The following is a 24,248-nucleotide window of genomic DNA, read 5'->3' on the forward strand; positions in this document are numbered from 1 at the left end:
GGTTGAAATAGTGTATTCTAAATTGAAAAAATTAATTTAAATAAATAAATATTAGATTAGGAAGTAGATTGTATCCCAAAGAATTAGTTACTATTTATTAATTATATTAATTGTTGAGTTTAGTAAATAATTTTAAAAATGTACGATATTATTGTCAGGAACAGTTCAGTCTCAAATTAAACGAGTGGCTTAGGGACGTACATTTAGTGTTTAGTTCCTCCCAAAACTCACACAACATAAATCCTGAAGTCATCTTAAATAATAACAGATAAACAGGAAGTCAAAGAATAAAACAATTAAATGAGAAAAAAACAAAAAAGGTGATTATGATAAATAATAACAGAGTTAAGACCCGAAACCTCACTTTTTTGCTTTTTCCATGGTCTTAACGGACACTAACGTTTAAAGGTTTAAAAATTGTGACTTTAAAGGGTAAATAAACTGGTTAAATGTTTATTTTAAAAGAAGCAAACTTACTGTTTTCAGCAATTTTGCTAGGAACAAAAAGACACATATTTTTACTTTAGATATTTTTCTCCAAATTCATCAGCTTTCCTCTCAAAACAAGAATTTCTCAAATATATTTTAAAATCATTACTTAGGAGAATACTGCTTTTAAGAAATATTTGAATGATTCTTATTTTTGAAAAGAGTGGAGAGAATTTTGAAGAAGGACGACTGACTAAAAATATTTGTCTAAAATAACGCTTAAGATTCATATCGCTTGCAATTGGAAAATTTTTTATTAAACCTTTTAAATCCCAATTTTTGAACGTCGATTTTAACAGATTTAAATGCAGCAGAGAAACACAAACTTATTTGGAATATATTGTATGAGTACCTATATTAATAAAGATATTTATTCCACAATGCGATATTGGATGATTATAGAAACACGGTGTATGATGGAAATAAAAGTTTATCATCTTTTTATCTTTATAGCATGAAAGAATATTATAAATAATAATATAATATAATAAAATATATAAAAAAATTATATTAATAAAATATTAATATAATTTTGTTAACTAAATAAAGTTTAAGTCATTACTCAATCCATTCCCATTAAAATATAGAAGCACATTAGCCATCAAGGATATTTAATTTATTAAATACTGATATACGACTTAAGCTTATAAGACGAACGATTTTCAATATGCTATTTTTTTCAAATCTTTCTGGATATATCTTTATTTGATATCCTGTATCGCGTTTTTAGGACGATTAGCAGAAAACGATGCGTGATATGAGGAAATCTATAAAAAAAATCTTCGCATAATAAAAGAAAGGAAGAAAGAAAGAAAGAAAGAAAATTGAAAAAAAGGCTCATTCCCGAAAAAAAAAATAGAAAATTTTTAATAAAATAAATGAGGTTCAGCCTTTCCAAAAAAATAACACAATAGAAATTAATGGACTAAAAAATCAGATATTGCTTCATCTATTTGTGAAAAAATTTAAATTTTAAGAAACTGAAGAATTTTTTGACAGAAGACATTTTTTGGTAAATTTTTCCTCAACACCCTGTATTTTGTGAAGCATCTTGGAGCACCTCTACCTCGCCTAAGATTTTTGTTTGTTCTTTAGGTATATGTCTTCACTTGTTATTTTCTAAGCAAAGCTTCTTTATATGAAAAGTTAAGTAAGTTCTTCTTACAAATGAATAAAGGCACAATAAACTGCAGATTCTCTTTTGCTTATAAGACAGCAAATTGCTAACACGCTGGATGTACACTTAACGCAGACACAACTTCATTTGATCAAATTTCTTGATAAAATAATTTTATATTCTATGTTCGGTTCCATAAAAAATAAAACTGCCCGATATTATGGCACGATATTTCATGATTAATATATTCACATGATTCACATATGTACATATGCATATAGGTGGTACTTTCACTTACTTGCACTTTATGAGATCTGTAAAATCAGCTGGGTTCAAAGCATATTCTGGATCCAAATCTAAAATTTCTTTTTTTTTTTTATTTGAACGTTTTCGCGTCCTTTGGGCACTTGTTTTTCTTTCTTTGGCAGAGCTACACAAATTTTGTTTATCACTTTGAAAGTCATTACTTGCCGGTCGACCGTTAATCGGAACCGTGCTCACTTCGTGCATAGTCCCGCCATCATTAACCGGGGTGGTGACGTTGTTGCGATTTTTACCACTATCAATCGGATATGCGAGATTCGCATCTTCGTTTGGGCTGGCGTTCTTCTCAACAAAACTGTCGCGCCGCCAAGAAGGTGTCAATGTGCGTATCCTATTCTCGGTATCATGATAGCCCTCGTAATGGTATCGTTTACGTAAGTTGAGATTCGATAGAAATTCGAGAGTCTGCCAAACATTCATAGTGTTCGTCTCAAAGAAATGCTCGTCGTCGACTGACCAATCACTCCGCGCCATACGTTCCGCAAGCATCATCGTGACGGTGGCATAGTTAACATTGCCTGTTGTTATCGCCGTCGAATCCATAGAGTTTGGGGTGTCAGGCATGTTTTTAATTTCTTTTTCAATTTAAACTATATTATAGTTGTTGCTATCGTTGTTATTTTTCAATTTGTTTTTGCCAATAAAGCAATACTTGCACTTGCACTTGTAAATTCTCACTTCATATGTGCACGATTCCAAAACAAATGAAAAATTCAATTAATTTATTTTTTGTTTTTAGTTTTTGTTTTTTTTGTTCTTTTTATTGTTTTTGTTCTTTTTACATGGTATGAAAAATGATAGGCAATTAAAGTTTCAATTCAAAAATCTGAAGTCTTGTGCCGGTTCTTTGGGTAACTCGCTTTATCGTGCTGCACTCTCGTTGTAGTTGCTTTAAGGTCTGACGACGCTATGACAGTTCAATTTTGTTTGTTTTCCTTTGGGGCATGGCATATGAAGTACAACTGGCGTTTCACATATGTGGAACGCCACATATCCTCCTCCCTGGTATTTTGATATCCAAAATGCGCATATTATCTCCTTTTATTATAAGCTATTTAGCAGCAAAATCGTTGCGTGGTAAGTGTTTGTATTGTTCGGATATCGGGTCTCCATCAGGTCGCAAATTATTCTTTCAGTATGCGTGTGTGTGTGTATGTTTGAATGTATGTTTGCAAGTTAGAAGCAATACCATCTATGGAGCCTCAGTCTATGTGCATGCAGGTGAGCATTTAAGTGCTTTTTTTATTGGAATCGTTACCGAGTTGGCAAATTAAATTTGCCATATTAAAAGTCTATCAAAATGATTGACTGAACTGGATCAGCAAGGCAAACTGAAGTGTCAATTTGTATTACTATTTTGGTTTAAAAAATGACAATGAAAAGGTTGACTGCATTAAGATACTCGTGTAAAAAGGGATTATAGTTAAATACTTAAAATAATAATCATATGTTTAACCATAATATCTCTCAACAAATATTAAGTAATTAGTTATCAAGACATTGAGAGACGAAACACCTTAATTTATATATACAGCGCTATCATATATTAAATTTGCCCACTCAATAAATTTGGGGTCTATCACAGCCTAATAATTGCTGCAGCTGAGGAAAATAATAATTCATTTTTTATAATTTATCAATTCAATAAAAAAAAAATTTCCCAATCGAGTTGTTTTATTCAATTTATATTTTTTATCGCATACTTAAAAATAAAAGACTACTCTAAAAGACTGTAAAGTATTGGAGGAAAGGATGGATTTTGAGATGTTTCATATGGATGTGATGCATATATTTTTTAAAATTTGTAAATTTCTCAAAATTTCTTCTATCTTCAGCAGCATAGAGAGCAGTTCCTATCATAGCAGTGGATCCTTTCTACAGAATATCTACTTACTACACTGCACCAATATTTAGAAACAACGAATATAAATTGTTCGAGAAATTCTGGCTCAAGTCTAAATATCTAATCTAAAGCAGTCCAAAAAGTTCAATCGAGTCAACAATAATAATGTGAGCAGGTCTTATAATCTAAATAGCTCCGAACTCAAATTAATTACTAATGCTAATGTTAATCACTACATTTTAAAGGTAGCATTAAATAATATCGTAATCTGCGGAAGAAACTTGCATTATTTTTCTGAGATATAATAGTATAAATAATGATATAAAGGCTTGGGGGATTACATAGCATTCGATGATAACACTTTGTCGAAATTGGAAGTCAGCGATAAAGTTAGTCTGTGATGATGACATTTGAGAAGTTATGTTGTGATTTCTTTGAACCATAGAATATTATGAGGGAGATTATGACAATAGGTGTAAAACATGTATGTTAAAGTAGTTATCACACACATTGACTACAGATCTAGAATAAAAGATAAGGTTAGAGAAACAATATGTCATCGTTTGGAGACATATCTTTTATATACTTCTGCATACAAATCTGTTCTGCAATTGTGTTTAGTTGTACGACTTTACTTAAGAAGTCTTAGGTCTTCTTGATTCATGTTTTGGAATTGCTAACTGGAGTATCTACACTCGATATGGTTGTTAGTTTTTACTTTAATATAGTGCGGCTGTCTGCATAACTGCATATTGTGATGGTGATTGCCTTTTGCAATGAGAGGATAGTGCTCGGATGTGTGCCTTAGCGTTGGAAAGTTTTAATGCCTTTTCGAGTTCAAATTTTACTAAGCTCTTAAGTATCTTTCATGATCCTTTTGAGCAGTTGGAATTGATACTACTGATAACGTTTTAGTGTAGTTTTAAAATAATATTTTCTTTTTAATGTTAAGTTCATGACTATATATAAGTGGGTGGAAATGTTGGAGTGTGTACAGTTTAAGTTTTTTGACGTGGATGTAGTTTTTAATAAGACGTTTTTGTTGAAAGTATATTTCAGGTCGTCGTTCCACTCTATGTGACCATTATTAAAACATTATCTCGGCTTATGCTGAATCTGTTTTATATTGATGAAGATAGTTTTTTTCTTTTTTTTAGAAAAAAATGCAGACGAGTTTCGAAAGATTTCTTATTTATGTTCCTGACTCGGACCGAGTAATGTTTTGAATGACACCAGTTTTTTTTATCTAATCATTTATTCTTGTGAACAGTACTTTTAGTTGAAGGACGAATGTTACATCCATTTCAAAAAGGATAGAGGAAAGTAAAATCATATTGTTTACTCAATAAATACAACCCATTAATTTGACTTTTTCTTTCACACTTAGTCTTAATGTTTTGTTTGGTTTCTAACCAATGCTACTCACACCACATAAAAACTAAACTATCTATAATTCTTGAGACTGTCAATCATAATTCATAAACATTTGGCAAGTGAATAAACCTAGCGTGACTTTACGTGACTAACGTTAAATTAGCACCCCGAATCATAAAGAACTACAACGTCAAAGTAAAGAAAATAAAACACTCTTACCAAAACCAAAGGAAAGTGAAAGTTTATGGCCCAAATTGTTATTATTGTTTTACTTAGCAGAACATAAAATGGCAAGAAAAACCCATTTCCATCGTTAGAAGTTTGCAACTGAATTTTCCAAATTTCCATAAATTCGCTTCACTGCGCTGAGACTACGTGTAAATAGCAACAGCAACTAAGCGGAATTGGGTTTGTTTCTTCGTCCGAGATTTTTGTTTTTCAGTTGTGGCCAAACTGCAGCTGCTCCAGCACAGTAGCACCAAAAATACTTCTAGCAGTTTTCCTGTACATTTTTCCTATTAAGCTTGGACCGATAATTTATGGTTAATGGTTTATGGTTTGAATTAGCTTAAATAGCGAAATATGATATACTTCGCTTTCCTATGACTATTTTTAGTAAATCTTAGACTTGCTCGCAAAAGCTATGATGCAATTCTTGCATGGTATTGCATCGCACTCACAGCCAACTTGGATAAGAGACTTCGGGCATTCAGGCATTCGGCATGCTGGCCAACGCCGCGCACTGCTTGTTGGGTGGAGCAGCAGTTGATGGTGATGTAAGAAAAAATTGCACATGACAACAATAACAAATACCTCGGCGCTTTCAGATAATTGCTGCTAGAAGATATTTCATATTCTCAACTCTAATAGACATGCTTTGCATTTTTATCTTGTAAATTACAGTCATAAACAATTTAAGTGGTTCAACCCAACTCAGCAAAAAACTATGGAATTTATCAAGAATGTGGAATGCTTAATGCATTTGACTTCCGAGTTGAGTTATGAGAAAAGGTACTGTAAGTACAATTTTGATTTTTTAACTAAAGTATTTCAGATACTATGAATATCTTTTTATCAAAATTGAAAACAAGAAAATTATTCTTAACTCCTTTGAACTTTTTATCAAATAGACAAAAAGGGGTTTTTGTGGGTAAAGTCGTAAATCCGAAAATTTAAATTCTTATTATAATATTCTTATTCTTATTATATAATATATTATCTAATATATCTAATATATTATCAACAGATTTTTCTAACCATTTCCGAAGAGCTTAAGCAACCACTGTTTTACTCTTGGGATATAATCTCGCTGCTGGAGCCTATCACTGGAATTTGAATTAGAGTTCACGTTATTTTCAAGCCATATTTAACATTAAAAAGATTAAATAGGTTTCTAGTTATGATTCGATTATTATGCTGATATTCATGATTAGACTTGATGCACAATTTACTGCGTATAAAACTCAAATAATTTAAAATCATTTTGATATGCTAATGAGGCCTTAGATGGTGTTTAGAGAAAAGCGCTTTCACTGATTTAGATTCTACGGAGAGCTCTTTTTGCAATCTTGTATTCAGGCTTACATATCGCGTGATCAACTATAGATATACTACAGGTATATGTTATCCTACATACAAGATTATTACAAAGCAATCGTTCGTTCAGAGGTGGAGATTGAAGTAAAATATTGCTAGAGGACTTCTTTTAGATGGAAAATCAAATAATTTTCGGTGTTCTCTAATAAAAAATTTAGTACCATTCAAATAAAAGTCAAATTATTATTATTATTTGTTATTATTTATTTATATTATGATCAGTCATACAAATGTCATACTTTGATTGTGATCAAATTTTCAGAGAAAGTCTATTAAGTTTGCACAAATAAGTCCATTAATGCTCAGTACCCTATGGTACCCTATGAGTTCCAGTTCTGTTGTGTTGTTATGATTTATTTCCAAGGAAATTTACATTATGTGTATTCCATGTGGTACGTGAAACTTAGAAGGTATTAGTGACCGGGAATAGTTAGATCGTGTGAAGTGATAGGAATACGAAAACCTGTCTAATACTGTAGACAATTGGATTTTACAATAGGTGGTAAGCTGTTCAATTAATTTTTCTAATATTGTAAAAGGTAATGGAAGAAAACTGCTTTATCTGTAATCCAATATCGTATCTGTTGGTTGATTATACTTTTTGTAACCGATTCATTACAATTTATTTTTGAAATATTTGTTTATCAAATTACAGATCTTATTTGAAATTTATTTCATCGTCCCAAGTAAAGATTAATCCTTTCCAGTGTATTACCTAACATATGAAAATGGAAACATTTGTTAATCCTAATAAATACTTTTAGTGAAAATAAAAGTAGAATATGTCATTAATGTTCTTCAGTAATAAAACTTTTTAGATAGGCAGATATTGACACTACACTCTTCTATTTTTTATAGCTTTCATGAAAGTTAAATGCCATTTTCTATTAAAAAGGGTACTCGTATATGCGATAATCCCTTCCACTAATATTTTAATAAAAACAGTAGCTCAGGATGTCGTGGTTTCATGCACGGGAAAAGCTCATAAATACATTAAAATAAAATATATTTGGTTGGTTGTATATAGGATAAATGCATGTTATATGATTTACTGTGCATAAAATATTAATGGAAACACATTAGTTGAACGTAGGTTCCATTAATGTCCTCGTAAAAATTGTCTGCGGCATAAATTTGCTCGAAAGCATATACGTAGGAGTTTTGCTCAAATAGAAATGAATTTTTTTCTAATATTTTTGAAATAATTTGTTTAACAAAATATGACCATAAAGTATTGCAATCCAAGCTATAAAAATGCATAAATGAATACCTTAAAAAACGTTTTTATGGTATGTTGTGCCTGGTAGGAAAGCAAATAACGGGTAAATAATATGACGTTTAGGTTAATTCAATTTAATAGATATTTTCAAAAAGAAAAAAGTTAAAGCTTAATTTTTAAATACTGAACAACAAAATAAATAAATATTTAAACTCCTTAAAACAATTCGCAAATTGACGTTCCAAGCTTAATCAGAATAGATACTTATATCAGGGAAAAAACTTTCGTGATAATGATGAAACGTAGTACGACTTAAGTGGTAACAATCGTTTAAAATGACAGGTTGTAAAAACCCGAATTTTATACAATTTGAGAAGAGAACCAACAGAAATTAATTCCCTCTACACACACAAATTCTACGTGTAAATTAAATTAAGCCGTATTATTTTATAGTGATTGCGCTGCTACACAAGGACGCCAGCTTGTCGTTATCTCTCAACTCTAAATATGCCCTCTCTAGCAAGAATATATGCTTAGTTCTTTGATTTTAAAATGATTTATTCCTTATCTTTAACATTCTAGACGGAAGTAGAGACTTTAGAGAAATGAATTTAAAGTTTCGAAGGTTTTTAGTTTAGATTTCATGTAAGCTTGAAAAACTGTTTTTGAGAAAGATGTTTCGTTTGATTACATTCCTTCTGATATGATACCATAAAACTTATTATTATATATAAAACTGATGCAACTATAATAAGCAGTGCCTAAACATAATAGTCAAATAAATATTACGAAAGATAAAATAACATTGAAGGACAATGTCTATGAAGTGCTAGAATATACTTGGTATATACTTAGGTATTTACTAAAACTGTCTTACTTCAGAAAGTAAACATGGAAAACCTCTGCATAAAGTGTATAGACTATATATAAAAACTGGTGAATAACTATTAATAATAAAATAAGCATTGCATGTTATAAAATATTAATGAACGAAGAATGGTTTTTATGTTAACATTTTATAATGGGTAGGTTGATTTGATAAAAACTTATCTGAAATTTATCTAAATATCATATACACCTACTATTATTAGTTAGCATGCCTCCAATAAAATTTTTTCTAGAATATTTCCAATAATGTTATTAAGAAATTCAAATCCAGTCAGTCCTAAAAAATATATCTCTCTCTTATCTTTTATACTTTTATTGTTTTACGGATTTGAACTTTTTCTAACATTTTTTTATATAATCCATGATTATTTTGTTGATCAGTTGGTCAGAATGATAATATTGTCAAAAAAGTATAGACAATTGAATATTATATATGTATTAATATAATTATGTTTATATAATATTACATATATGTATACAAAGAATTATATATGTTTAATTATATTATCACATATGCAATTTAAGTTTTATGCCCAATGACAAAGTGCATATTCTGTACTAAGATAGTAAAGATAACTAAGTACAATTAATTTTTAATTAAGTAAATTTTTGGATTGATCACACAACTATTTCAAATGTCAGACCAGGGGTCTAAATATTTCCAACGACTACTGGTAGTAGATATATAGAAACTTTCGCAACAGCTTAAAAAATTAATAATATAAATTTTTGCTGATTTTGTAATTGATTATTAATCAACAAATATGTATTTTAAATAATTTTTACTTTCATTAAAAATTTGTTTTAAAAAAAATAAACTATTATTATTATACCATATAGATAATTACTTCAATACCCTTTCTTATAGGAAGAAGTATTAGAACGATAGTTGTTATAAGTAAAAATTGTACTCACGCAACGATAACATCTTCCTCCTCGAACCAATGTCTTTCGCTGGCGTCGGTGGCCAAAACAATACTACGCCATCCTACTCTGCGCTATTATTAGATTTAACCACTATTAACTAAAGATCATATATGTGACAAATGTACAGATAATATCTACCTTGGCACGGGCACGGTCACGTGCTCTTATTGTTGCTTCAGGCTCATCAGCGAATAAAATACCCATTTTGATTTGAAAGACAGCCGAAAAACTCAACAAAAATTAAAACTTCAAGTGTCTTGACGAAAACGAATTGAATTGCGATTTAAAGCAAATTAATAAGAATTTATCGTTCTTGATCTTAAATTAATAATTTTTCTTTTTCAATGAAAATGTTTCGAATTATATTTGAAGTAAAATTTAAACTAAAATCAAAAACATGATATATTGATATGTTCATGTGTTCGCATGATAAATTACTTTTTCGGTCAAAATTTTTAATAAAATGGAATTTTTATAAGTATTTTTGATTTCATCTTTAATGGTTTTAAATTTTATCTATGAAATACGAATTGAAACCGAATTCTCCTTACCTGGTTCTTTGTAAACCGGGCAGTGATATTTAACAATTGTGCTTTCTAACTTTTTGTTATTGCATGAGAATATAAAGGAACCTTTTTAGATCCTATTGTCACTTTAATATTTATTTATGAAATATTGCTCACTAATTGTTTGGGTGCATCAATCAGGGACATGAAATATCCAATCAACATATTTATGTTTACTATAAAGAGTGACTGTTATTACTCTTTTGTCATATAGATTTTAGACACAAAACTCACCACTCAATTTAAACATCAAAGTATATGGAATAAATGAAAAAATTGGAATAAATGAAAAACATCATTTACTAAGATAATTACTAAGATATTGTTGCTCTACATACATAACATCTAGTTTTCGGCAACAGGAATTTATAAATTCAGACATATTTTTTATTTGTGCCAAAAAGTTGGAAGGAAAATCTTTATCTAACTTAAATATTCAAAACATAAATACTGGGACGCTAGAAAAATTAATACCATGTATGACAAAATATACTCCTAATACCTATAAAATACCTATAAAATGTATCACACGAAATAAGCTGTGAGGTCAGAATTTCTTCTTGAATATTAATATTTTTGTTAACTTTTTTTTTGTTTTATAATAAAATTAAACATTCTTCAAAGTTATATATTTAAAACTTTCGATTTTGAATAAAATTTTGAACTTTTCAACTAAATCTACAAAAATATTGCTTGCACAAAATAAGCGTGAGCCGCTGTATATTGCTTCTGGACCATTTGTCAATCTTGGGTATCTATACAAGCGATAGTGAAACTATGGCACTTACGAAAAAATCTGGTCTTTTCTTGCTTTTTAAAATAATTCAAATTTTTTGAATAACATGTATAATAAATAAATTTTTTATATATGGCATACATTTATAAAGAGAATAGCATTCGTTGATCTATACACTCTATACACTATATCTATGCTGTCAATGCTTTGTCAGTGTGAGACTTTTATCCACCCCAATGTATAACGAATAGCACTTGAATCACCAATTTGGTATTTCGTCAAGAGGATATCTAGAGCACTAAGCTTTAACTATAACTACATATTATGTAGTTCGTTTCTCTTCTATATGGTGTGGTAGTTTTTGGCTTCTTAATTCTCTGTAACTGCAAGTGCTTACTGATTTGCAGTAGTGGCGTTGTACGCTATATAGCCTATGCCATAAAAACAATCCATACTATCTATGTTATCTGCACTATACCATTATTCGTTCTCAGAGATAATTCAATGCAAGAAAGGAATAATTTTTTGACATATGCGGAGCAAATCACAGACAGAGCAATTCTTTTTTTTCAGAATTTATAGTTAGAGTTATGGAATAAGACTGAAATATTTTACGTTATCATAAATGGTGAAATTCTTAAAACTTTATCAGATATTTCGGCACTTATTATTTGCTTGTTTGTATTTCGCAATGTCTTAACAAAAGCTTTATTAGCAAATTACAAAAGTACCCGAAATAGTGATCACTACTAGTTTATGGGGCAAGAAAGGAAGGAAGTATTAGATAAGAAATGTCACATATAATGTGAGAAAAAAAAAGCTTTTGTGGATATTGGTTAAGACCACTATAGTTCAGTATTTGTATTTGTTCCAGTAACAAATGGAATATTAATGTCATGGATTAAAAATTGGCTTTGAAAAATATAGCACATAATAGGCAGTGAAGGAATCAAGAATATAAACAGAGTATAACTTTAGTTTCACGACTTTTAGTTTATGACTCAGTAAAAACGTTTAAGGTAATCAAATGTTTTAAACTATATATCTTAAACAATTTAAACAATAGCTGTACTTAATTAGGATTCTTAGTCCACAAATTACCACGCATAAGTAGTGCGGTATATAGTAGTTAAGCTTTCACCATTGTACGTACTACGTAGGAGTGAAAAAATCCATTTGCTGAATAAATTTGCTGAAATTAAATTATTTGTGGCCCACACTTCGAATTCAAACTCATAGCAGCAAGCAAATTAAAAATAATTCTGTGGTGTGATTGTATTTAATAATTAATAAATGAAAACAACGAAAATTACATTGCCTTACACTTCTCGCTGTAACTGATAGATACATTTGTATCTGCATCCGCATGCTCTTGTACTGAGCTGTCAAACCAATTATCGCAGCGCAATTGTCAGTTTCGATAAGGAAATATTTCGTACGCAAGATAAGCGTTGCGATATGCAAAATAAATCGTTTGCAATTAGTTTGAAAGAAAAAAATTGTAAAACAAATCGCACTCAATAGAAAAAAATTCTGATGAAATTTAACGTCAACCAGACGCCAGCGAAATATCTGCGATTAATTGCACATACGCCAAATGACGGTCTATGGTAGACGGTCGACGGTCGACGATAGACGGCAATTGCCATTGCTCCACATCGTTAATAACTTAAATAACTGATATTTATTAAAAGCAGAAAATCGTAATCAAATTAACATTACAAAGCCACACTCCATACGAATTATTTTTGCAATGAAAAATAATAAACGACATGGTTATCACTATTGCACCCCCTCCAACTGGAGCTCGAAAAGCACTGCAAACTTATTTAATTGGAGCATTCGCAAGATTGGCTGTTGTCAAGCTTTGAAAATGCCAAGCTGTCTGTCTGTCTGTCCGACTGCTCATTTGACGTTTGCTTATGGATTTACTTCACATATTCGTAGAGTAGTACTGGACATTAAGTTTCATTGAGTTTAGGTGTCATCTTCAACATGCCCATGTTAAGGATGTCAAGATCCTAATAAAATTTTAGTCTGTATTTGAATCATCGAACTGTGTCTCTTGGTCTTTTGCTTTTGTTCTACGGTTTCTTCGACTTAGTTATATGAAATGATATTACACAAATTGAGTAGTTGTGATTTTTATACATATCAGTCATGGAATTATTTATTGCGAACATTACATCACATTATTATTACATTTTGTAGCATGAGATAATTACGTATATTCCTAATTGAACATCTTAATTACACTAGATTAAGATAGTAGGTATATGTTTATACTTGAACACTGATCATTCCATTTATACTTCGTCTTCCTCTTCTACTTCAGTAAAACAGCTAAATTAATCTAAATTATCTGATTAATCCAATTGATATTAATTGGAAACCTTTTTTCATTTCTTAACTAACCCTTAAGGTATCGTTTTATAAAATTCTGATTTTTTCGTCCTTACTATTAATAGTAATCCCAGCAAAGCATCCGCACAACTACAGATCTCCACGATGATATTGTCTTGTGTATGAACGACGATTGAAACCAAGTACATTCCAAATGTTTTCCTTTTAAGACAATTTTGGCAATTCTCTTTCAGCTAACCACAATCTTTCGAAGTACAAAAATCTTTCGAGAGATATTTCATAAAGCTCTTTTCGTCTCTCGAAAGGCAAAATGAAAGTTATGGATTGGAAGATGAGATTTTATTTGTGTTTTTCTTGAATAAAATTTTCCTTGTTTTAGATAAAATACATAAAAATTAAAAATAATGTTGTAAAAAGGGACTCATTTTTTCTTACTTCGTTTCCAATAGCAATTATAACAGGTGTTTAATATCTAAAGATTGCATTTTGCGCAAAAACACTACTCAATTGCCATAGATATTAGATACAAAATATATGAATGTTCACCTCCATAAGAATTGACCTAGAGCACTCACATTTTCATAAATTGTATACTTTGGACCTCAAAATACGAAACTTACACTACTAGCTTCTGGTTTATAATAGCGTGCTAAAATCCATCTGGAGTTATCGATTACAGCTATGACAGAATGTGTCAGATAAAAATCTGGCAATAATTCAATAATTCTATGAGTCTTTATTTCGCCCATGCTCAGAGAGATTTCAAAAACATAATACCCCAGAATATAACTCAATTATATATTAGGTGGGTTATATGTCATCTCATCTAAACGGAATATGTAAAAACTATTGTAATCACAACAGCATTGCCACATTTTAAAAATAATTTATAAAACAGAATCGAGTTGATTTCATTATAAAATTTTTGTTTAGAGATATTGTTTCAAGAAATCTCCTATAATTTTCTGTGACTATTTATAGTAGATTTAATACTGTATACTACATAGATATTTCTGCATTGCAAGAATTACCTCGAATGAGAAATCCTGAAATTCAGGCAAAATAAAAACGAAGTATGGACAGTGGTGAGTATAATACTTTGTAAAATATTCCAATAGAAATAATGTTCCTGTTTTCTGTTTCATGCAGATAAAAACTTGAAAAAACTATTTAAGGATGAGTTTGGTCATGGCAAAAAGCGTGGACTGCCCAGGCGGTTCCCACGTAAACGCACTCCCGCAGCTGAGCGTAAAAAAATCAAGTTTCCTGGACGTCGCCAATGCATTGATAAGCGTCACAAAGTTGGCAAGGGTAAGCGCTCGCCTGGTATTCGCCGTCGTATCGCGAAAGATGTACGCCGCCGTGTCGCGAAAAATAAACGCCGCCGTAAAATCCTGCGTAAAGTCAGACGTGCGGGATTAAAACGCCGCAGGGCTTACGGTAAACGTGCTCAGATGCGTAAGAATGTGGTGGGTTTTAAGAATTTTTCGCTGAAAATATCAAAATAAATATTTTTTTAATAAATAGATACGCTCGGAAGCAGTAGAATCTTCAAAAATAGTTCCATCTGGTCCTGCGTCAGAAGCTGGGGTGTTTATGGAAGTTGTGCAACAAATAATACTACTGGTTGTCTGTTTCGTTCTATACTTCTATGTAATTTAGGCCATTATTTCAAAAAAGTCTCTAAATTTTCGTATCTAAATTATTTTGCGATCAAAAATAAACTCTGTTATCAAATTACACTTTTACAATAAAAATTAAAAAATTGAGAGTCAGCAGATAATTACTGTGTTTTACAGCTTAAAAAATTTATAAATTAGGTTATAATTAGGTTTGTGAAATATATTTAGGATCACTTACAGTCTATTGATTATCGATTGTTTACCGTAGACTTGCGGTGGAGCTTATTAATATCAAAACCATTCATTGAAAAGGAGGTACAGCCAGAAAAATTAAATATTTTCGAATTATGATAAAAAACAATTTGATTGTGAATAAGTGTCCATCCAACACTCCACCGCTTTCACTGTAGTTCTTAAAAACCAATGTGATGTCATATAACGTACATCTACTGGTGAATATTGTGACAATATATTATGTTAAGCTACACAAAAATTTTATTTGTTCTAACGAACGATCCCGGCATAGTGTAAATCTGACACCTTCTCCGAAACTGAAGATTTGATTGCTATATAAGATTGTTATAAGAGGTATACATATATTGGAAATATAATTGGTGACATAATAGAACTTTGTATGTTTAATTTAAGGTTTATTGTTCCTGAGTTTGTACATCCGCCTAACATTTGGTAAGACCGACACATATTTAAGTAAAACCTCAGTTTGCTATGATCTGTAGCGAAAGTTGTTTATTTGTTATTCTGTTTATTGTCTGAGCAACATCACCAGCGCCATTAGAATCGGGAAGAACCTCTCCGAGCCGTTTGATATCAAACAAGGTTTTAGACAGAATGACTCAGCAACAGATTTAAACCGCACTGGCACAATATTCTACAAAAGTGTAATGCTGCTGTCGTATGCCGATAATATTTATATCATTGGCGTCGTTAGTGCGGCATTTTCAACAAATCCTTTGAGCATCTTAGGATCGACGTCACTACTGACAATTATAAGTTAGAAGTTGTGAAAGACCTTGTTTATTTAGGAGCCAGCGTAAACGGCAAAATTGACGTCAGCCTAGAGATTCAACGAAGAATCACTCTTGCCAACAGAAGTTAGTTCGGATTAAGTAAGCAATGAGAAATGAAGCTCTCTCGATAAACAAAAATCACGCTCTACAAATCTCTTATTATGCCGGTCCTGCTTTATGGTGAAGAAACTTGGACAATTACCAACAGTGATGAGAATGCGTTAGGAGCATTCGAGAGAAAAATTCTTCGGAAGATCTATGGCCCTTACGTGTTGGCGAGAAGTATCAAATTAGATGGAACTATGAGTTGTATGAACTATACCGCGGCATTAACATAGTTAAGCGCATAAAAATTCAGTGGCTTCTCTGGCTTGGTCATGTCGTGCGAATTGATGAAAGTGCTCCGGCTAGAAAGGTATTTGATTCGGTACTCGCAAGTGGTAAACATGGTAGAGGACGTCCGCATCTTCGGTGGAAAGTCTTCATGACCAATGAGGCACTGGCTAGCGGAGAGGCTACTCGACGCGACCAAAGACGACTGACGTCTCTAATAGGCAATTAAATAAGTAAGTAAGTTTGCTGGCTTGAGAAATTGTTTTGCTTGTAATTTGTCAACACTATTAATATAGTGACCAAAAAATTTATATTCCTTCTATTTTCTAATCATTTGAATAACCTTTGTGAATCTATAGAAAATTTCATGTTAACATTTGTGATTTAGGTTAGTTTATAACCTTCGTGTCCTGCATGTTCTGGGCACCATCCTAATACTTCAGTATTTAAATTTCATAACGTATGTATTTCCGATGATTTCTGAAATAGTTAATATAGATAGGCTTCTCATGTTGTTTGATTTTCTTATAATACATGAAGGTGCATCATTTCAATCCTATTGCAAAGAAATTCTTTCAAACTTATTTCATCTAAAGAATTATTGGGTAGAGACCCATCACGATTTTTTGTAATTTTGAGTCAGACCCCTGTTTTTCATTATTAATTGGCGTGTATTCTGATGTAAATAACTATTAAAGCGAAATATTTGAATTTATTCTTATTTATATAAATATAAAGTATTATTATTATTATTTACTGGTTGGTCTTCTACGGAAAAATAATTGGATCTGCTCCAAAAATTTAATATGATTAAAGTTATATGTAGTAAGGAAGCGGTGTATTTTATTTAATATTCATTTAATCATAAGGCCCTACTTCGGCTAATCCTTCACTTCGGTGGGGCCACTTTCTGAACGGTGCGCTGTTTCACCGTCCGACAATATATAATCATCAGACCTAAATGAACAGAATGAACATGATGGAATTAGTATTTAATATAATAAAGAAGCTTTGCAACGACTGATTAAATGTTGAATTTAAGTGGATTCAGATATAGCATCTGAGAGATATGATACTAAGAACTTCCGCTAGTAAAAGTTCAACATTCTCATACATCGTCAGAAGAAATTTTCCATTTCAGATCCACGCGTGTGAATTTATTTAGTTTGAAACTTAAAGATCTTGTTTGGTTTCTAATTATCGAAAACAAAAGTTGAACAAATGAAAGAGAAACTAATTCTCAAACCATGTTATGTAATGTGTTACCTAAAATGGTTTCAAAGGTATTTTTTTGAAATAAATTTTTTTTTAAAACGAATTTTTATGTCACGTTTTTTCTTCGTTTGAGATACAAATCTTTCCTGTGAGCTTTGTCTAGCGAAGAACCCGCCGAATGACTTGTGCACTTAATAGTCTTTTGGTGCAAATCACTTCAAGTTGATTCGGATCGATCATGTCAATGGAATTATCTTGTCGTCGAGTGTTTCGAATTGTCGCGTACCAAAATCACATGCGGTTTAATGAGTAAAAAAAAGAACAACAACATGAGTAGAAAACAAATGTGTGTTCGCATATTTTGTATTTATATGATTTTTTATCGACTTAGATTGTCTTGATTGACTTGACTTGATTTGACTTGAATTGGGTTGGATTGAAATGATTTAGATTGGAATTAAGTTACGAAATGAGCATTATTAAGACGATAATAACAAAGGTGAGGGCGTTGCAGTGGAACGCTTAAAGGCATTACGATGACAAGGTTAAACTGCCGGGTTGCTGCCATTGCGCACTTATGATAGCGTATGTGACAGTGGCAGTTGATTTCCGCCTTACGCCTGAGCCATTAGCATTTAATTTGGCTTTTAATTTATTTAATAAGCGCATTAATATGAAGAATAAATTACAAATAAAAAAAAACTGGATTACATTATGTTAAATATTTTATTATTTATTATTATTATTTCATTTGCTAAATTTCTTACGTAAATTATTATGAGAGTTTCGCCTTAATTGTCAGAACTCATGTGCTAGTACTGATCGTACTGATATTACTACTGAATATGTTGTTCTAAAACAATTAACCCAATATTAATCGATATGACAATTGAACCCGAGAACAATTTTGAGCTCGAGTCTTATTTCAAAATTGAGTATAAAAGGTTGGATCAGCACTGTAGATGTCAGTAGTAGCATTTCCAACTTCAAACAGTTCAGCAAGTTGAAAAAACCAAATCCAATAAGCAACATGAAGGTAAGACGAACAACAGAGAAGTGAGAACATAAATAAAGAACATTAAAACATAGAAAGTGTAAAGCATAGATAGTGTAATTCAATAAAAATCATAAGATTGTGAGAACATAGAAGTGAAGAGTTGCACAGTTAAATGTGACATGTGAACTATCCTTTTTCTTAGAGATCTTTGAAATATGAGGAAAAGTCATTTTTCTCATAACTTTTGTTGATCAAAATCTAAAGATTATAAATTGTGAAAACTCATTGGAAGATTTTAATAATCAAACGGATTCAACGATTTTTTTTTACTTTTCTGTGTTTTTAGCAATAACAGCTATTAAGACTCAACTCAATTGGAGTCTTCAAAAAACGGACGCACATTTTTAAATAAATAACTCATACAGATTTAGATATGACAATCTGTCATTTTCGTCTTCAACTCTTTACCGAGAGCTATTAAAAAATTATCCATCAGCAAAGTGTTTTTAAATTAAAATTAATAGTCTTTCTGGAACCACTTTCCACTTTCTTTTACCACTTTCCACAAAAATTGATTAATGAACACATATAAACCAATGAATTCAAACATATTCTGATACTTTCTGAATATGTCTGTCTATATAAATACGCCATCTAAAGTTAGACACTTGTTGAACTTGCTCAAGTCACCAATGAAGCTCTCTAATGCATATGAAAACTCTCACATGATGTTATTTAATTCTGTATCATGTATGTATATATATTCGTTCATCTTCATTTTATTTCTCTTTACAGTTCGTCATTGCAGTAGTCTTGTTAGCTTTGGCTTTAGGCGCCCAATCATCAGTGCTGCCACTTTCACTAGCCGTTGGCCCATCTGCGCTCGCTCTATCACCTGCCGTAGCTATTGGTGCCCCCGTTGGACCATTGCAAGTTGTATCAGGTCCATTGGCAGCCGGTGCCCTTGCACCAGCAGCAGTTGCTGTTGCCGCTCCAGTTGCAGTTGCGGCGCCAGCCACATACGTTGCCAAGACTCGCGGTGCCGTACACGTTGCTCCTTTGGAAGGACACATTAGCTCAGCTGCATCAGTGAACTTGGCTCCAGCACCAGGCACTTTGTAAATAATCTCCTTATTAAAGTGATACTACTTTTTTCTTGTACCAAAACGCACTGTTGACGAATATCTGCCTGTCCCCAATATCAAAGAGAATGATTTTATGTGAACACTATAATCACTCAATAGTTAATCAAAAAGTTGCAACGCCCAAAAAAATGTAAAAAAATTATTGTTTTATTTTTTTTTTAATTATTTTTCGTTTTGTTAATTAATGATTTTCGGTTTGACACAATCACTAGCATTTTATTACCTTCTTATCTTTATCATGTGATATTTTTATTTTGTTGATTTCTAAGTCACTTATATTAATTACATAACTGCCATACTATATCCGTTTAAGCATCTTATATCTTATCCTCTTTTTATCCTTTACGTTGTAAGCATATATAAATATCCCCAAAAGATAAAAGAAAATTTCATTATCCTTTTGTTGCCAACTGAAATTATTACGAAAATATATAAATAATGAATTGTTAAATACGTTAAAAATTAAAAATTTGTTTTTGTTTTCTTTATTCACCTTATTCCACGAAAAAAAAGACGATCAATCAATCATAATTATAAAGATTAAACTTATACTTTATAAGTTTAAATTCAGTATTGAAGAAAGGATAGAAACCTGGAAAATAACATATAACAAAAAAAAAAAATAATTAGTACAAATGAAGGCTTCTAACCTCTCCATTAAGCATGTAAATAAAGAGGTTTGTAGTACATGCATGAGGGATCAAAATCAGTGATCAAAAATGCAATTTACAATTTGTCACTAATTGTACTAGAATATTAACCAGATAATCTATTTTAACAATCTAGAAATATACGAATATGTGAGATCATATTTATTATAATTCAACACCTTATCAAGGATAAATCAATCCTATAAACACTATATCGTCAGATGGAAGATGCACGTTCTATTTACATATATTTTATGAAAGATGTTGGTCAACGGAAGGAAGTTAGTTGAAAAAAATGTCAAAAATGGGATCTTAATTTCATACACCTACCTCTTTCCTAAACAAATTAGAAAACAAATATGCAAGCGAATCTCTTCCAAATAACATATTTCAGCTTCTTCTTGAAACTCACCTCACTTGGCACCTTGAGAATCTTTTCTTTTCGGAAAAACTAATTTGCTGATAAAATGAGACTGTTTGGAGTTGTAAAAACTTATATCGAAATACTAAAGGATATTCTGGATAATAAGCTAAATAAACATCCATTTGACATTCTAAATATAATGAATAGATTATGTCAGGAACTCTTCTTATTTCTAATATTAATATATTAATACTTTATACATATAGACTCACTATATCAATATCAGTTAGCATTCACAATTAATGTACTTGCATTAGATGACTCAAACAGTCAAAGAGCGTTTTTATTTCGACGAAAGAGATGTCCCCATTACCATTTATGCAGTCCAAGTTAAAATAATGACAAGCATTACTAGGAAAGCACTTCACATGCATTTTGAATTTGAAAAGACTGAAATTAAAAAAAAATTCCTCTTTCGTGTCTGAAGCCATTTCCAAATGCATAAAAAAGCTTTATGTATTGATATATTTTGAATTAAATTGGAATCAATTACCTATCACAAATATATTATCGTATATCTATAAGTTCGAAGCTTAACGTAAATAAGAATATTTTTTTTGTATAAAATTAAAAAATATAATTAAAAAACAAAAAACAATTGCCTCAGGCGGGATTTGAACCCGCGACCGCAGATAACCGTGCCGCTTGCATTTTAATAGGTCCACTCCTACTACCAGAGAAAAACCTGCAGAATTGAATCCACATATGCCACCGCCATATTTATCCGCTTTGATTGGTTGCGACATTCCAGCCTACCGCTCTACCAGCTGAGCTACCGAAGCTATAATTTCGGTTTATAAAAATTTGATTAAAGTTAAAATGTTTAAGAAAGTGTACATGAGAATTATAAATTATTTTTATTTACATATATGTACACAAGATGTTCATGGTTGCATTGACTTATTAATAACTTTTTCGATACAGAAAAAAAAGTGTTTAAATACGTTTTAAGTAGTTATCCTATTTAGTTTTAATGGTTTATTCCTTTGTTGATTTAATGCTGTTTAAGAAGATATATCTGTTGGTATCAGTTTTATTCTACTTTTGATTTTATTTATCGATATCGGTGTATTCTTAAATCTACTGAAAATTAGTGGATAGTCGGACCTAATAACTGTTTGTATTTTAAAGCGGACGTCCTGTTGTGAAGAGCTTTACTTAATATTTATGATGATGTCATCAATCTAGAGAAACCTGGGATGTTGTTTCTGTGAAAATTTTTTTAATGCTAAAGAAATCACGAACTCTAGTTTACATTTGGCGAAATCAGCGTAAATATTACTTTTTTAGTGCTTAGCTGTATCTCATAAGCTTCTGAAGATGTGCATTCACTGCACTTGAATGCATTAAAATCGATGCAAGTAAAGAAATCCATTAAAAAATTATTGGAATTTTGCTTGAATGTCTATTTGTCTAATGCAATAATGCGCAAGACTCCATTGCGCAATTGATACTACTAGACTATCTAATATGAGTTGAGGTCGTCTGTCTGTATACAATGTATTTATCGGCTACCTTTTAAGTAGTTCAAGGAATAAAATCATTTGTTGAAGTTCATTTGTGTAGAAACTAGATCAACTTTATATTACTGCACATTATTATGAAATAAATAGTATAAATTAAAATAAATTAAAAGAAAGTAAAATAAAATTAAATTATAAACAAAAGAAAATATTTTCATTATCAAGGTTTTATGACTAAATATTTCCTTGAGTAGAGTTTCTTGTATTTTTTACAGCAGATGTTTTTTGCTAGAAGTAGATCAAGTTTCATATGTTTTCTAGCTGTGTGTTTGCTTCGACTTTATTTATTAATACCTATTTTTAAGATTTGCTTATGTTTTTTCTTATTAAACGAGACATTCAGTGGTGAATCCAACAAAAAAAAATAAAATTAAAAAATAAAATTTTTATTTAAAAAAAAATTGCTTCAAGCGGAATTCCAACCTACGTCCGTAGATGTTTACGGAAAGAGAGACTGCCATAATTTGATTTACAACGAGATACCAAGATTGTATTCGAGCACATACGCCATAAAATGCAAATATTTATAAGAAATATTTCATGTGGTGCCATAAGAAGGTTTTGAGAATGAAATTTTTTAATTGTTCCAAAATGTTGTCCATGCTTTAACTCACAATGTTGATATTTCCTGCTGAACGAATTCGTTTTTGACCGATTGACCGATTAGACGATTAGATCCTTTACACTACAAACACTACCATATTTGACCTAACTTCTTCAATTACATTACGAATAGTAAGCTCTATAGGTCGGTGATGTCGAACCACATACAAATGTCAATTTTAATGGGAAACTAAAAAAAGAACGCTATGACATTTAAGAAATGTGTAATGTGTAAGTTTACCATGTTTATGAAATCTATTCGAATATCAGATCTACTTAGCTCTATGTGAAACTATAAATTAATGCATGATTCTAACATATGATTACCATATTTACCTCTTTTTTATTCAAGATAGTATCTTAATATTATGACAAGTACATCCAAATACAATTAGTACACAATTAGTAATCTCCTAGTTGGAGCACTCTAATCTTCTTTATAATTAACATGTATTATACAAGCCAGTAGAGAGGGCTTGAAGGACTGTGTCTTCCTAAGTTTTTCGAAGTACTACTTGTATATTTATAGATATGTTTATACATTATTAAAGCATTATGAGTACATTTCTGGCTATAGACTTGACACTACATATCTTAATGTGATTTATTAATTTTTGATGGATCTGTATATGTTGCGAAGTTTGCATAGTATTGCAAAGTTGTAGTCAGTGTTTTTCGCTATGAGTGGCCAGTATTTCCTGATATTTATAATAACTAAAGGCAAGAAATGGGGACATTCATTGTTCCCACATATTTGTGATAATAATTGTGTTAAATTGTGTAGGGTTTACCACTTCTTTGAGTGAAATACAAATTGCTTGAAGCGACAATAGAAAATGTAATTCAGTGGAGAATATTGTGTCAGTAGTGAAAAGATAAAGTAGAGGAATTAATGACGGTACTATAAGTATGAGTCTGAAACAAAAAGTGTATGGTACTGTTCCGAGCTCATTACGGTTTATTAATACTTTCACACTTTTAATAATTCCATAAACGATTTTATCAAGTTCGAAAGCTAAGGTCTGTTATATAGTTCTTCGATACCATTGACTAGATTTTATTAAATCTGTTTTAGTTTACTTGTCAGTTTCCGAGTGTCTTATGGTAATGTGCATCATATTTTGTTTTAGTATAACTCACTTACTCGCTTCTGTATTCATAAAAAATAATTTGAATTAATTAATTGTCTTAATGACTAATTAATATGATCAGTGTGTTCATTTTGCTTGACTTGTCAGCTTACCTCAAGAAGTGCTCCAATTCGA

The 24,248-nt window shown here is 31.0% G+C and overlaps 3 protein-coding genes and 1 non-coding gene across 4 annotated transcripts in view; 2 read left to right on the forward strand and 2 right to left on the reverse strand.

Moving 5' to 3' along the window:
* Positions 1-10,107, reverse strand: part of LOC119690186 (DNA ligase 1) — a 43,821-nt gene extending 33,714 nt beyond the window's left edge. Inside the window, exons 1-2 of the mRNA XM_038105192.1 lie at positions 9,916-10,107; positions 9,766-9,848 (exon numbers count right to left, since the gene is read on the reverse strand). Of these exons, the coding sequence (XP_037961120.1) occupies positions 9,766-9,848; positions 9,916-9,981 (149 nt within the window). The 5' untranslated portion in view covers positions 9,982-10,107. The remainder of the gene's footprint in view (positions 1-9,765; positions 9,849-9,915) is intronic.
* A 4,274-nt stretch (positions 10,108-14,381) lies between these two features.
* On the forward strand, positions 14,382-15,215 carry LOC119661920. The gene is made up of 3 exons (XM_038071435.1): positions 14,382-14,528; positions 14,593-14,912; positions 14,971-15,215. Exons 1-3 carry the CDS (start codon positions 14,519-14,521, stop codon positions 15,103-15,105), a joined length of 465 nt encoding a protein of 154 aa, XP_037927363.1. The 5' UTR covers positions 14,382-14,518; the 3' UTR covers positions 15,106-15,215.
* A 3,356-nt stretch (positions 15,216-18,571) lies between these two features.
* On the forward strand, positions 18,572-20,215 carry LOC119662122 (adult cuticle protein 1-like). Its single transcript, XM_038071677.1, has 2 exons — positions 18,572-18,677; positions 19,434-20,215. The coding sequence occupies exons 1-2, from the start codon at positions 18,672-18,674 to the stop codon at positions 19,758-19,760; spliced, it is 333 nt and encodes a 110-aa protein (XP_037927605.1). The 5' UTR covers positions 18,572-18,671; the 3' UTR covers positions 19,761-20,215.
* Positions 20,216-21,456: 1,241 nt separating this feature from the next.
* Trnas-gga lies at positions 21,457-21,639 on the reverse strand. The gene is made up of 2 exons: positions 21,603-21,639; positions 21,457-21,491 (listed from the first exon to the last, which is right to left on the reverse strand). It is a non-coding gene; the product is annotated as a tRNA-Ser (tRNA).
* Positions 21,640-24,248: the final 2,609 nt, after the last annotated feature.

This window comes from Teleopsis dalmanni, chromosome X, assembly GCF_002237135.1.
Source record: "Teleopsis dalmanni isolate 2A chromosome X, ASM223713v2, whole genome shotgun sequence".
Lineage (NCBI taxonomy): Eukaryota > Metazoa > Arthropoda > Insecta > Diptera > Diopsidae > Teleopsis > Teleopsis dalmanni.